Source organism: Tetrao urogallus (genome assembly GCF_951394365.1).
Source record: "Tetrao urogallus genome assembly, chromosome: 8".
NCBI classification, from domain to species: Eukaryota; Metazoa; Chordata; class Aves; order Galliformes; family Phasianidae; genus Tetrao; species Tetrao urogallus.
This window is the reverse complement of record NC_136821.1, coordinates 25,625,912-25,642,166: the sequence shown is the minus strand read 5'-3', so window position 1 is coordinate 25,642,166 and position 16,255 is coordinate 25,625,912. Positions and strand designations below refer to the sequence as shown.

Below are 16,255 nucleotides of genomic sequence, written 5' to 3'. Positions count from 1 at the left end.
TTTTTTTTAATAGTCTGTCATAAACTGCTACTGGTCCCTGGAATCACAGGTTACAATTGAGCACACTTCTATGGATATGACCAAAAATACCTCCAAGTGTCTTCTGGACTTGACACATTGTAGCTCATTCATAAGGGGCTGAAGGCTATTTCTGTGGGTATGATTTTTTTTTTTTTTTTTAATACAAAAAAAATGGATCTTTACAAACATATTTTAGGCTCCTTACCAACTTTGTCAGCAAACAGAGTGCATCAGTGAGCAGTGTACTAAAAGAAATGTAAGGTCTCCTTTTCATACACTAAAAGGTAAACAATAATTCACTGACTTCTTTTCCAAGGTTTGCCTTAAGACCACTCTATTCTATCTATTCTCCCACGCTGCTACTGCAGCCATAAAACACTTAGATAAGTCAGCGAGTTACACTAGTGATAAACTGACTAAAGGCAGTTATTAGTATCAGCACATCATTGCCTGCAACAACAATTTTACCTATCAAATAAGAGCCGATACACAAAATAGTAAAGTGAAAACAGGACAGCAAGTCCTATTTTGTCACCCAATATTTGGTGGAAAACATTATAACTTATTTATACCCCATCAGAAAGGAAAGAATCTTTGATATTTCTGTGAAAAAGTAGCCTAAAGGGCTGGGATTGTCTCACTCATTTGCACATCATAATTTGGGAGACCAGGTTTGTCGTCATTTATGTTTTTCCAAAACTAAGATGAAACATTACATGAGCATCCATGAGTAACTTGAAGAGCAGAGATAAAGATGCTCAGTTATGTTAACATTCAGTGCATCAATCCCATATTTGTCTAATACCTGGAACTGTGTGAGAAAAACTATTTTAGAACCATTCCTGGAGCAAGAAATCAAGACAGCGCATGAAATTACTTATTTCAGTTATTTCCTAATGGCAGGAGTGCTTGCAAGATTATGAGGAGCTCACAAGTGTGAGACTGCATTTGTACCAGCAAGGACAGTTGTGTCTAGGTAATGTTTATTAAATAGATCTCTCTCAATAGGAAAACAGAACATGTTGAAATACCAAATTACAGGACAGCCTTTTGTTCTTAATACTACTTACGTTTGTTTTAGCAAGCAGTGACAACAACACATCCCAGATAATTGTAAAATGAATTTAAGAAATGTATATACTCACTTCTGAAACAATGGAAGAAATTTTCCTATTTCTGCTTTAACTTTCACAATGGGACCAGAGTAGCAGTTTACCTTACAGAAGTTACCTTTATCACACATCACCTAGTACTCAGGTAGGTACTGCCAAGACTGTACCGTCAAGTTTTGCATTAGATTTTAGTCTAGGAGCTTTTGGGTTATATATACTTTATCCCCCTTTGATATACAACATTTTTTTTCCAAACAATAGAAATGGTGATATTTTGTCAGGGAGCTGGGAAACAGTCACATCAAACAACAACCTGTTCCTTTTTAAGAAGTTTTTAATTAACTGCTCTGCTATAGCACTGTTGTAGTACTGTTGAACTATTTTCTGCATTGCTCAAAACAGAGCAGTATTTATGAATTCCTATCCCTGTTTATCCATTTGTGCCACTGTGTATTGATTAATACTGGAAGCCTTTTATTCAATGTTTTAACATCAAGAAATTAAACAGATTTGTAAAGAATCTATTCCATGCAAAATAAAGGAAGCTTTACCTTGAAGGTAAATTTGACAATTTCCACACAAGTGTGAAACCCACACAACACAGAAGGACTAGAGAGGAGAATGGCAAACAAGCTTACTTGCTTTTGATACTGTGGAGCATGAGGAGTTAAGACTATACCACTGTCACTGCTACTTGCATCAAAGGGTTACAACTCAACAAGGATAGGGGACAAAAACTCTTACACTTCAAAAATGAGAGTAATTGAGTGATGAAACACTTCGAAACTATAGGAATACCACAGCTCCATTAAACTGAGTATCTCATTTGTGATGAGTAACATCAAGCACAGCATATGTAACAGGAGTTGCAGCACATCAGAGCAATCTACTGGCTACCAACCTGCTCAGATCCTGTGCAGATACTTTTCTCCAGGCTCTCATTTAACGTGCGATCAGATAAACTGATTAAGTACTCTTTCACTTCTTTTTTGTCAGCACACAGAATATTTCCAGGGCTAGAAATTCCACTGTCTTCTTGTCCATTGTTGCTGGAAAGTAAACTTGCTCTATCAGACTCTAAAGCAACAAGCGCATGCTCTTCCACAAGAGGTTTCTTACAGTCTTCACTCTCACTGCCTGTTACACTTTTTCCTTCCAGGTTTTCCAACGAAGAACAGAAGGCATGGTTTTCTGGTTGTTTATCAGCCAATGCTACACCCAGTGGGCAACAGTGACTATCAGAAATGATTACATGATCTTCCTTGTCTGTCATGGTAATGAGGAGTTGACTGCAATGATTGCACCTCTCTGGAATAGGCTTCATCTCCTGCACAGGGAGACATTGTACCAGAGCCAGGCTGTGGTAGGCTCCACAAGCAATCTGGAGCACAACACGTCCTGCCAGGTGCTCTACCTTCTGTGGCTTTGTCACTGGGAAAGTTGTTGTTATAAGGCCCAGCTGGCAGCCACTCCCCCAAGCCCATATCTCTCTGCTTAGCGATAGTGCCAGCGTGTGTTCTTCTCCACATGCTAGCTGCAAAATCCTTACTGATAGCAGAGGACTGGTTTCAGAATCAGAAATACTGATAGGCTGTGGTTCTGGCACATATGGTTGATTAGCAACTGCACACTGTCCAGAAGAATTGTTCCCCCACATGTAGACCACACCACCTTCTGTCACAGCTCCATTATGGAAGCTGCCAGCTGCCACTGTAATAACATGCTGCCCAAGCAAGGTATTTTCTAAAATGGGACTATTAGCACAGAACTCCTCTGGTCCTGATCTCCAGGGCAGTTTTCCAAAACTGTAGACCTCACCACCTATTAAAAAAAAAGAACAAAAAATTTATTCACAATTCTAATGAAGTTAAATCAATACAGCAGTTTGAGAAAACATTATGATAAATATCATTTTCTAGCTTAATCCCATCTTAACAAAACTGTGGTTACTGATATAGGAAGACTGCTGTTTGCCCTCCACTACTGCAGAGTTCTATGCCTCTTTTGATGGGAAAACAAGGCTGCTAGAAATCCAGAGAACTTCTCACTGTAATGTCTTTTCTGAATGAAATACACCACATAAATATCATTTTGAGTTAGGACAGTTTAGACTACGTTACCATTTTCAAATGGGAAATCCAGAGCCATCACAAAAAGAATAGGAAAGAAAACACTAAACTCTGCTCCAACATAGTTTTAAGGTATTCATAACTAAAAATGAAACACTGGCAACATTAAAAAACAGTTTGAAAGTTGCACATGAGACTTGCAGATGCAATCAATGAAACATTCTAAAAGAAAGGCTGGCGATAATTAAAGTTTGTTACTGATGCAAATCTTAAATATTAACATAGTTATTACCTTCTGTTAGAAGTAAGCCGTGATTCGTACCAAGGGCTGCCTGCAGTACAGTCTTTCCACAGAGGCCTGGAAGCCTTTCTGGAGTTATAGAGCAGGAACCAGCCCTCCAGGTATAGACCAGGCCTCTCTCTTTGGCTCCTTCTGCCTCTTCTGAGCTACAAAAAGATTGAAGGAAGCGCAGAATTGCCTTGAAATCTTCTGTGGTACTGCAATATCACAAAAGCTTGCTTTTCATGTATGTAGGAAAAACTTAGAGGTTACTATATTAGTTTTAAATTCAGGGCACCAACAGAACTCACGATTTGGTAATCTTAAATTAAAAACAAAAATCTTTTACTTGAGTTTATTAGTTTTTCATTTTTCCTTTACTACCCTCAAAGCAATTGTTACCAGCAACCCTTAAAGACACATTTATTTGCAAATAATACAACTAATTACATCTTGTACTTGTTGCTCACAGCAAGATAAAATCCATGCACAATTTTGCCACTGTGGATGTGCTGGGGGAGAGAGCTGCATCAGTTCTTCCGAGCAACTCTGTTCCTGTCTGCAGTGAGATTTACATGAACTCTTCCCATCTTAGAAAACAGAAAGAACACTTCTAGATTGCTAAGTTTTATTCATATTTTATACTATTTAATTTGGGGAAATTTGGGTGTAAAAGAAAAAAAAAAACATTCTGATCTTTCAATTCTTAGCAACTTTCTCAGGTTCAAATGAATCAGTCATTCATATCAACTGGACCAAGGAAAAGAAACAACCCTGAAACATCATGGGAGTATCTGTGCTCACAGACAGCTGAAGCTATCCAAAGGTTCTGTAACACTCGCACTCTGGTTTGAATGCTCAGCCAGCACCATTTCCCATTCAGCAAAAGAAATTCTTTTGGACTTTGACAGCAAGCATACTTTTAGTAAATTGTGAAATCACTTGGTATTCTTAAAAAAAGTTTTTTCAGACATCAGTAGAGACTTTCAAATTAAGAGTTTTCTTCAGATTTCCAAATTTATATACAATAGATACTTCTCCACCCTGCAGGAAAAGTAGGCTTAGCTCTTTCTTTTGCTACTGTCAAGTCATTTACTGCCTACAAAAAACAGTTCTCTCAGCTTTGCTTGAACCTGAAGTTAAATACAAAAAGGTAATGAAAGAGCTTTGATGGAATAGCAATGTTTGTTTAAAATAAAGACATTAAATAACACACGAATTCAATTACTGAAGCAAACTCAGAAAAAGTCAGTCTGAGAAGCCACGTTGTGGACAACTTTTAACACCCAAGAAGCACATTCAAAAGCTACAAGCTTTATTCATGAAGACCATTGATTTTTTTTATTTTTTTTAAACTAAGTTTTGCTCATTGTGGTGCATCAGCCAAACAACACCTTTGTACAGTCTGCCTTTGCAACATTTAAGCTGAGAGGAACTTACACAAGACTGAATTATGCCTCTCTCAGCTCCAGTACCTATCCTCAATCTCTTCTTCCATGTAAAGAAAAAAAAAGAACTTCATGATGACAAACAAGAACTATTCTATGATTCAGATAAGTAATGCAATCCAAATGACAAACATAATATTAAAATGCAGAGTCCATCCTGCATTTTAGATGCAGAGAACCTGAGTTTAGAATACAAGTACATTTAAAAAGAACCAAGTAACGTACAGGCCAGAAAAAGGAGGTTAGGGATTTGATGATCCCCAGAGCTCCCTTCCAAACCTCACAATTCTGTGACTGTGTGATTCTGTGAAAAATCCAACATCACATTTAGGGTACCTGGCTAGAAACAAGAACATGGATTTAACTGAGATGGACAAAGCACATGTTACAGTGTTGTGTTCTTTGATAACGGAGCTTTTGTCAGCATACTGTGCATTCAATTTAGTTTACAGCCTTATACTCCAGATATTATTCATTTGATAACCTTCAGATCACTGTGTGGGTACTTATATCCCAGAATTTATTACAAGATACTAATTTTCCATCTCAAGCAGCAGAGATGATTTTACCATTCACCAGACAATGTTACTTTTATGTTCCCATGTCCACAAGGTTCAATAAATAAAGAAGAATTTGCTGTTTTAATAAGTTGACTGTTCCAGACATAACTGAAACTTGAAGCTATGTTACTCCTCCCTCCTCCACCTTAGGTTACACACAGAGTATGCTGACATTACTCAATAGTTTCACAGAGCAATCATTGGCTGGCACATTTCTAGGAGCCTCTGTGGCTCTACCTAGCTGCTCACTCATTCTCACCTTCTTTCCTGTGAGGCCATCTGTCAGTGGCAGCACTCCATCACCACCAAATCATGTCTCTTTCAAAAGGAACAGTCTCTCCACAAACTGTGAAACAAAACAAAAAAAATACATATATACAGCTATTTAACTGCAAATAACATGAAACCAAGATAATAATAATCCCAGAACCCCAAGAAACAAGAAGCAAAGTGTTAGATCCCACACGTAGAAATCAATAATCACTTCCACGACACAAGGATGGTTTGGTTCACTCACACAGAGCCAGCAGACAAAGCTAAGCAGTCAGACTTGTCCTACCTACTCTTCTCACAGTAGGCCCATTGTAAGGGCAAACTGATCAAAATCTAGTTCAAAGGCAGAAAAACCTTCTCTAATTCTCGGTACACACTCAAAAAAACACTGAAGCAGTGTAATTGATTTGTTTTCAGTTTAAGAATCCTAAACTGAAACCAAATGTATAAGGCAAATATATTTATAGGAACAGATAACAGTTAGGAATTCACATATCAAGTCACATTACCGTATGTAACAGTACAGTTCTATTAAAGCTTGTGCAGGAATGCAGAAAACCAATGGAAGAATTCAAAACATTTCTTCACAGAATCTGGTAGCAGAGTAGCTATATGATAAGCCCACATGAACCAACGAGGAAAAAGCAGCTGCTCTATTTAATGCTTTTATCCTTTTCCATTTTGAATTTTGGAAATCTACACTCGCGCCTTTCCATCTTCCCAAAGATACCTTTGTGTTACTTGTCTTGTAAGTAAAGTGATACTACAGAGAATACCTGTTTCTTACAGTCTGTTGGGTAGAGAGAGATCTGTATTTTTCCTCAGTGCACTACCTGGCTAGATGAAGTACTCAAAATTACATTACGGAACACGTGATCACATTGACTGAAATAAGTTTCAGACAAATTCTTTCGGCCATTTTGTCTCAGCATGGTTGCTGTCTCATATCTACTGTAACAAAAACAGAAAAATATTCTAACACAATGGCCTTTTAAAGACAGTTCATCTCCAAGAAAAGAATATTTGAACCCCTCATACAGAAAAAGACAAGTCTTGATCACAAGAGATAATATATACAAAGCTGTAAACTGCATACAGAAAAAATTCACAATTAGAAATAATGCTCATCATGGTGACAAATAACTGAAGTAACACACAAATTCCAGTACTCTCCAGCACTAGGGTGCTCTGAATAATGAGGTACCACGCAGACCTTTGTAACACCAGATGCAGGACACCAAAAGAACAGATAAGAATCACAAAAGTATAAAACAAAATATAAAATTAAAAAATCAAATTAACATAACAAAATAGCATTGTAATGAACCATACACACTTTGCACTTAAGAAACATCAAGTCAGATCAGACTTTCTAGGATCAGAAACAGTTGCATTCATCATCAGAAAGATACTGCTTTCAAGACATTTCTTCCTCTTCTTTCTCAACAACAACAAATAACTAAAACAAACCCACTACTGTCACTTTTTACACTAACAGAGGAAGTCTGAAGATAAAGAAACTGCCATACAACATTTCAGTAATGCAGGTGTTGATGAAACATCAAAAGAAATGAATCATTCCTAGAACTTCTGATTTTGTGATGCATTCTTGCTTAGAATAAGTCCATTTAAATACAGTTCTTAGAATTTCTTTATTGAAGATGTTGGCACTTCTTTGTGAAGGACTGCAGCTAAATATATAACTTCCTTGTGGACTATATGAAGCTTCGATAGAGTTGTCAGAGTATCAACAGTCGTATCACACCACAAATATTTAAGACCAGAGAAACTAACTCTTAATATACTTGGCTTCTATCATTGAGGAATTTATTTTTAATGGCTCAAAAATGTATATGTCTCATGAAGTTCGACTGCACAAAAATTTACTATTTTACTTCTAGTAACAAGTTCTCACAATTTTCTCACAATCAGAATACGCCATTTTCTATTGAGCCTATCACCTAATTTCATTTGTATACAATAATGTTGTAGCTTTACCATTGCATTATTTCACCTGAACTGTTGTAAGTAGCAAAGTTTAATAATCACAGAAGTGAAAAAAACAGATACCACATATCACTTTCATGGTATGAAGGATTGGCAAGTTATCAGCACCTGCGCTGCTCTGCCCACATGCTTACTTTCTACTTTTTCTTTTCAACACTGCAAGAGAAGAACTGCAAACACTGCCAAACGGATCCAAATTATGAAATGGATTTTTGTTACAAACAGATGGTTACTACTGTGACAGTGATGTCATGGCTCCCACTAGCAGAGCAGATTGCTAACTCCAATTCTCCAGAAATCAAACACTGCCACACTGCAACAACTGCTACTGCAAGGAATGACCTGGCGTAAACATTCATCTGATAACTACAGGACTGCAGCTCTCACTGGACATTGAGTACTGAGTATCACAGACATAAAAGTAATCTCATATTCAAGGCTGAACAGAAACAAGGCTGAACAGAACCTGTACACCTCTGACCTGCAAAAATAAGGGAACTCCCATCAGCCTTGAAAACGTATCACCGTCTGGTAGTTTATTTACCTGCTACAGTTGACAGCTAATAACAAATCCTTCTGTAACATCCCCCTATGTTGGCTTACAGCTACAGAACTGTAGAGCTGGTAAGCATGTAACTAAGAGGACTGCAACTTTGTTGCACAAAGTTATCCACACAGCTGCTGAAAACGTTATTTCCAAGCTTCCTAGTTCCTAGCATTAGCCAAAAGAACTGGGATGAAAATTATCCGTTACACAGCCAATTAATAATTTAAGATCTACCGAACAGACAAGAAGCTCCAAGATTTGTGAGCATCCCTCAGCCCCCTCTTCTGAAACCACGCCTTCCTCATTCAGCACACATGCAGATGCTTTCCCTCCCGAGCCAGACAGCTGCCGAGCACGGCTCCTTCGATGAAGGCAGCGTACCGTGACAGCGGCGACGAGGCCCCCACCCCGGAGAACACCGGCCCCTCTACAACTACTCGGGTTGCGCCACACCGCCAGTAACCGCCCGCACAGCCGGGCCGGGCTGCCTCTGAGGGACGCCGAAAGGTGAAAGCGCGCTCGGCCCTAAGAAACCGAGTCACGCAAAGCGAAAGTGAAAAGAGATAAAGAGTGACTTCAGGTGACCTCCTCACGGCGAAAGGGAAAACTCCTCAGGAACCCCTAGGAACGCACCGCTCCCCGCTCCGCAGAGCCCCGCGAGCCGCCACCCCGTCAGTGCGGCCCGGCGGAGGCCCACAGCAGGCTCACCTATGCAGCGCGGCCCCTCGCCGCCTCCCGCGCTACGGCCCGGGCGACGCACGGAGCTCTCGCGGGGCCCCTCGGCAGCGCGATTCCGCCTGGCGCCGCGCTCCAGCCCCTCTCCTGCAGAGGCCCGGCCGCGTCCCCGCGCCTCCCCCGAACTTCCCGCACCCGTTACCCGTCCCGCCGCCTCGGCAGCTGCCGGAGGGCGGCGGCCCCTCGGCCCCCCACGGGAGAGACCGTCGGCGTGAAAGCGCGGGCGAGCGGCAGCTGCGCGCGGACGCCTCAGGTAAGCAAAACGCACCGCGCGGACGCCTCAGGTAAGCAAAACGCGCCGCCTCACGCCTCACCGGGCCGCGCGCTCGATCCTACCGCCCGCCCGCCCACGCCGCCGGGGCACGGATCAGCTGGGGGACGCGGGGCGGGGCCTGCGCCGCGCAGCGGGCGGGATGGAGGGGCCCGGGGGCGGGCTCGGGCGGCCGCATCGACGGGTCCCCGCCTGAGACAAAACGCCGCCGTGCGCGGCCGCGCTTAAACGTTCCGCCCTCCGTGCTGGGCCGTGGTGTTAGCGCGGGTCAGGAGGGTCGCGCCGCTGCAAAACCGCGCGCGTTGTTTGTGTTTAAATATATTTTCAAAGCCCGTTTGTACGAACGTGATCATAACGCCCAGAAATGCCTTCCTGCGTGGGAAGCCTTGCAGCGACGGGCAGCCAACGCTTGCACAGCTGCTGTGTGCACTGCTCACCCACGCCACTCGGGCAGCTCAGCTTAAAGCTAACAGCATACAAAACTGTAGTTGTACAGACATGAGTAAAGTCACAGCCTGTTCCTGCGCGATACATTACAATTACCTAATCTGTTAATTACCTCATCTATCACACTGAGAGTTACTTAAGCAAAAGAGCTTCATACGAGCAGGTTTGGATTTATCGTCTATCTTCCATCTTCCTTTTTTGTGAAAATATGTTGGATATTTTTAGAGGACGTGCACCCAATGAGCTTAAGCCAACAGAGCTACTGCAAGCATGAGTTTGGATCATCGCATATTGCACTTTAAAAGAAAAACTGCAGAAGTCATAAGAACGCTCGAGGCAGAGGTCTCACGCAAGTCATAAGACCAGCTAGAGGGGGGAGCAAATGGGAAAAGAGAGAGCGCTAGCAGGACTCGGGACAGCAGGGAAGACATGCTGTGTGTGAGTGCTGTCAGGGCGCAGTGCTGCAGTTGCTGCTCTGAGGGAAGGGGCTCCCAGCACAGCAGAGGCCTTCAGCACGTGGAAGGAGCACCTACAGAAGAGGTATTTAATATCACCATGCAATGATTCTGCACTGTGAGAGACTGCGCCTGGGCTCTTCCCCTTGTTGTAAGGAAGTGCCGGTGTTCACATTAGCTTCTAACTAGACAGCATCAAACATTGCAGCTTCAGGCTTGTGAAACCGCTGAGAGAGTGCTTCATGCCTTAGATAGCAAATAAGTTCCTTTGATGTGATGATCTGGGAAGAGATTGCACTCCAGTAAGCTCTGTGACACTGAGAGATTATAAAACAGGGAGCTAATGATCTATCTCTCTATCAGTGTTCTGGAGGAGGCATCATGCCTTAGATTACAAGTCCTGTTGTGTTTGAATTCAATGACGATGCAGGCATCTGTCCCATGTAGCTGCCCATGAGGAGACTGCAGGCTGCCTGCCCTTCATTACTACTGGTGTTATGGTTTATGGCACTGTTACGAAGTGTGGGCCAAATTACCAGGCTGTGCAAAGCATACAGTGGTGAGAAAGGCTTAATGTGGCAGGGGGGAGAAGAAGAAGAGTGGCATAAATTTAAACTTCTTTAAATTTTACTCCTGCATTTGTTTTTTATTCCCTGCCCTAACAGATTACTATCTGGAAAGGAAAAAATCAATGGTAAGATAAAATATCATGTATTTAGAATGATTCGGATTGAAGTTTCTTCAGTAGTTGCAGCAGTTTTATCTCTGTGTGCTGTCAGAGCTAACGTTTACCAAGACAGAAACATACAGACAGTTTTTCCCCTTCTGCATGTCTTGGAAATCATCGCTGTAAAGCATGAATGATGGGGAGGGAGCTGAAAATGAAGTGCTTACAGCCAGTGCAGTCAAAGAGAAAGGAAAGAACCACTGCAGTTAAATGGTTGTTCACCAGTGATATGGTTTGCCTTCTGTTCTTGTGCCAGCTGAGAGATGTAACCAGAGCAGCCCTTCCTGTGCTCTCAGAGCAGCCACAGCATTTCCACACTCTCCAGAGTCGAAGGTGCAGAATGTGGAGGCCTTGGACTTACACTGATCCCTTCCGAGAACAGGATGTTGTGGAGAGTTTTAAATGGGTGAGTGTGCAGCATCCACAATGACAGACAGAAGATACTTCATCTTATGATTATTCCAACTGTGAATCCATATTTAACTGGTGAATGACATGCTGGTAGCTTGTAGTTCTTCATGACAACCTAACATGTATACCATTTTTTTTCATGAAGCAGAGGCAAGGCATCCCATTTGGAGCTGCCACATCCTATGTACATCTGGAGAAGCTGTGTGAAGGGTCCTCTGCAACTGTTTACAGGGGGATCAGCAGGTGAGCATGGACCACCAGTGCTGTAAGTGCATTCCCAATGCCTATCAGTTACAGAAATCAGAAGAATAAGCTTGAAGCTGGGCAATTTGGAGTACTTGTAGGAAGATAAAGACTAATCAAATGTCTGGGTTTGCTTTTAAGTGGAATATTTGCGAAGACCCATCCAATTTTCTCAGAGAACTCCTCCACTTTAGCAATGGACTCTCTGCCTGTGCATTTTGCTGCATGGCAGCATGCCAGGGAGATCAGAAATGGAGCAAGGGTTTTCCTGGGAATGAGGAATTCCTGAATGACAGCAAAATTGAGGCTGAGGGCACACTGCCATCACATGGGGGCAGGAAAGCTGTGAGAGGGAAGAATGGGAGCACTAAGGCACACTAGCAATACCTGCTCTGTCTGGATGGGCTGGTTCCATTCCACTTCTCAAGAAGACAAGAGATTTGTAACTCGTTTCTAAGTTTGGCCTGGAAGGGACAGTGAGTCCTAAATACTTTTGCTTGGGTGAGTGTGAAGCACCTCAGAAGTTTGTTAATGTTGTCATCATGCCAAGCACCAAGGTGCTCTGTGTGACCTTCCGCTCTGAACTGACAGGATCAATGGTCAGTTGGTGGCACTGAAAGTTATCAGCCTGGAGACAGAGGAGGGAGTGCCCTTTACAGCCATTCGAGAAGGTAAGAACCTTCTCGAACCTTGTCAAACACTGGTATAGAGTGAGGGACATCATTCTTGAAGAGTACTTGTTTTAATCTGAAAAAAACTCCGTGGGACAGCTTCCTAATTCCTTTCTTGCTGACTGAGTGTACAAGGCTGTGCTTCTCACAAAACTCTCAGTGTCCTTATCCCCTCATGAAGGAGATCTTTGTGTTGTAGGGGCTAAGCATGTGATAGAAGGAGGGGGAACCTGCTGGCCTGTGTATTGTGACAGGCAGATACAGCCAAGCCTGCGATAAGGAAAGGGCTGGCTGCAGCCACAGCTTGTCTGTTCCAGCAGTATAGGACCCCTTCACACCTCCTACCTGCAATCCAGGTTGCTTTCTCACTGCTATTTCTAAACTCCTCTGGCAGTAGCAGATCAGAGTGACTTGCATCTGCCAGGTGGGGCTACTGGATGTGGGACAGGTTGCCTGTCAAGATGTATCAGATACAAGTTCCAAAGCTGAGGGAGATATGACAGGAGATAAGTAACTTCTTTTGCAGCTGTCAGCTTCTGGATACATGTTTTGGGATACATGTTTTGTCCCAGTTACATGGAGAATCAGAGGAAAAACAACTTGGGCTGCAGCTGCAGACTCTGGGCTCTAAGCAATGGAACAAACATAGTATATGTAATAAAGGAGCTTAATACAAGGCATATCAAAGAGGGGCTAAGTTTTCAATCTCTGTGTTTTTGGAAGAGATTTAAGATTTTATGTAGTGGGCATCATCTTTTTTGAAGTATGATGCCTGGCTGATGCTATACCCTTTATGGCTGTGTAATAAGAGAGAAGCCTTCCCTCACTGTCCATATTTTGGACACTAAAAATAAAAATATAAATGACATCAATAATAACATGCGTCAAATCTGCTCTCCAGAGCAGTCCTTGGATGCTCCAGCACTGACTGTGTTGGGATCAAACTTCATTAATGATGTACTGCTCTAAGCAGAGCTGGACTCACCTGGCTTCTGTTCTGTCAACACACTTCACCTCCCTGGCATCAATCCTGCTGTGTGCCATGCCCACCTCCGCACTAGGGCTTGAGTGGATGTAATTCCATGGAAGTCATGCAGCTTCACCACAATGAATTCTTTAACAGATCCAGTGGTCAAAGGACAGAGAACCTGGCATGCAGGGAATTCCTGGTGGGACAGAGGAAGTCAGTCAGTTGTGTGCACTGCTTGACCCTCATTCCCAAATTTCATGCTTTAAAAGAGAAGAACAGCCTTTGTACCGTTAGCCACATGGGCAGCAGGCAGCTTCTCCTGTGTTTGCTCCTGTCTCTCAGCTCACTCCTCCTGTCAGAGTTGCATGCTGACAGAAATGCTCATTGCACATCCACAAGGTATCCACAGGCCACAGCTCAGAGTTAACCATTTCAAAAAATGTCTTTTTGATGTCTCAGTGTTCAATACTGAAACAGGCTCAGATTTCTTATGCTTAGCTTTAAACATCTAAATTTACACATGCAAATTGTTTTTAGTGCACAGATGCACAGGCTCTGGGCTTGCCTGGAAGAACTCTGACCTGTGCTCCTTTCACTCAACAGTCAGCCAAGGTTGCCCTAATCTAGAGGCCTCTATGAAGCCTGGAGTGAGCTAGGATAAATCCAGACACAGCTATACTGCTATTGTTTTGACAAATGCAAAGCCACACAGCCACCTCCACAAGCTAGGTCTGCTAGGAACTAGCAGAGCACAGCAGTTTTTACATTGGGCAGTTGTGAACTGGAAGTCTGTATGGTGTTAGCACAAACACAGCTGATACGTGGAGGATCACACATCCCAGCTTGAAGAGAAATACTTTGAGTAAATCCAGTGCTTAACAACATTTACCTTTTCAGCATGGCAAGAAATTCTATCGGTCACCTTCACAGAGCACGGGGCAAAGTATCTGCTGCTTTCTCAAGTTCCTTGAGAAAGAAATGCTTTTGTTTAAGTGCTTGATTTTGGTTGAACGCATTTATGTGTCCCTACAGACACAAGTTCACAAACTGCCTGCTTGATTAAGCTTCTATTTTCATCTGTGCAACTATCCCAAGAGGACCATAATCCAGTTTCTTCCTTTCACAGAAGTATGTAACCTTTGCACCAGACTTGTCTCGTGTCAGTGAGAGCTACACATGTAAGAGGACACACGTATTTTGTTTTCTACTTTTTATATAGTTCAAAACTAGGGTGGACTTTGTTGCTCATGAGATGGAGTGTCAGAGGCCGGATGTGCCAGCATTCACAGCAGCCCAAGCACAGAGGGACTCTCACATCATACAACTCCCTTTGAAGCTCAGAAAAAAACAGAGATGTCAGTGGACTCGCTCCAGGCTTATACCAGTGTAATTAAGATAAGAAAGTTAACAAACTCTTTAGCTGGTTTCTGAGTGAAAGCAGAGAGATACCAAAGTATAGCTCTTTACAGAATGGTTTGTGCTATACAGTTTGCATACACCCACTTGCTGTGGTGTTTTTTGCTCTGGTTTTACACTTGTCCACTAGAGAAATAAGTCTTAAAAGCTTTATCTATGTAGAACTAATGATGTTCTAATGATCAGCACCCCTTTAACATGCTCTACTGTAGGACAGGTTGAGAGTCTTAACTTCATTCAGTATGGGAGAAAACCAGGGTGATTTCACAAAGAGTCTACTTTAAATAGATCTTTTGTGTACTGCTCAGCTTTGCAGCATCTGACACTTCAAATTTACAATGTAAGTCAGTAGTGCAAACAAAGCACAAGATTTATTCATGTGGCACATTCTCATCTACCCTGGAGGAATGGTACACCACTGACAAAGAGCCAGTTCACCCCAGGAAGCACAACAGAGCTGAAATGCATTTTAAGCTCAGTTCTAGCTGTAGCACCTGACACCACAGCAGGAGGCTGTAGAAGCAACCAACAAGGAGCAGTTCCCAGGGGCCTGATTCAGGCACAGGGGCCCAATTCTTCATTTCACTGCAGACCCTCTGAACTGCTCCTCTGGAGCAACAGATTAGTTTGGCCACGTGGGATTTTCAAGGTATCACACAGCCAGGTTGGCAGTCTCTTCCGATAGCAGATAGAGTCTGGCTGGGATATAGCCAGAGTGTAATTACTGAGTTCACAGGCTATTAGGTACAGTGTGAAGCATATTTAAGGTTCATACCACAGTGCACTCGTGGCAGTACCAGTGGCAGTTCAGCTCCAGCAGCACCAAGCTCCGTGCAAGAGCTAATTGACATTCTCTGCTGCTTCCAGCACTTACCAAGTATCTCTACTGCTCAGCAGTCTCACTACTGACATGCACTTAGGCCTATAAGGCTTCTAGAACCAGCCTAAATTGTTAGGTTGTAAGATGCAAAGTTTGCATTGCCAATCTAAAAACCTTCAAATATTGTTTGTTTGCATTGTTTGAAGCAAACTGCTGGAGCAGCTCTGAGGCTGACAGGCCAATAGACAAAACATGCCAGAGCTGCATAAATCACTGTGCACTCAATGACTTCATCTCTGTTCTTTGAGTCTAAAGCTGGAAAAAGTTACCAATATGCTAAAAGCACCTAGCTGAATTCAGCTTAGCATAGACTGATTTCTTCTGGCAGCTTTTACACCAAAAGCTGGAAGCTGATGGAAACCTATGTATCCCCGTAAGTCCAGTAAGGGCCTTTCTGAGGGCATGTGCTGGGAGGTGGATGGCAGACTGAACGTGAAGCTCAGTGGTGACCCAAGTCTGCCACACTGTGGCACTGGGAGCTCCCAGCCCCTGCTTCTCTCAGCGTTTTCCTGGAAGAATAATTTCTCATTGACTCAGAAGCTGACAGCTGAGGACTGCAATGTGCCTCTGAGAGAAGATGGGCTCCTGCCTAGCCCAGAGCACTAATTCCTGCTTCTCTAAGGAGCTGTTCCATCCTCTTCCACATTCAGTATATGCTGCTGTACAGAAATGCTGAGATTGGAATAGTTCCCCCCAAATTTTATTTTCTGTT

At 42.8% G+C, this 16,255-nt stretch overlaps 1 protein-coding gene across 1 annotated transcript in view; it reads right to left on the bottom strand.

The window, feature by feature from the left end:
- The window catches only part of ALS2 (alsin Rho guanine nucleotide exchange factor ALS2), a gene marked incomplete at both ends in the record, with an annotated part of 38,639 nt that extends 27,086 nt beyond the window's left edge, over positions 1 to 11,553 (bottom strand). The window contains 6 exon segments of the mRNA XM_079538884.1: positions 2,035 to 2,954; positions 3,495 to 3,644; positions 5,750 to 5,789; positions 5,793 to 5,836; positions 8,661 to 8,842; positions 11,492 to 11,553. Of these exon segments, the coding sequence (XP_079395010.1) occupies positions 2,035 to 2,954; positions 3,495 to 3,644; positions 5,750 to 5,789; positions 5,793 to 5,836; positions 8,661 to 8,842; positions 11,492 to 11,553 (1,398 nt within the window).
- Between the last annotated feature and the right edge of the window lie 4,702 nt (positions 11,554 to 16,255).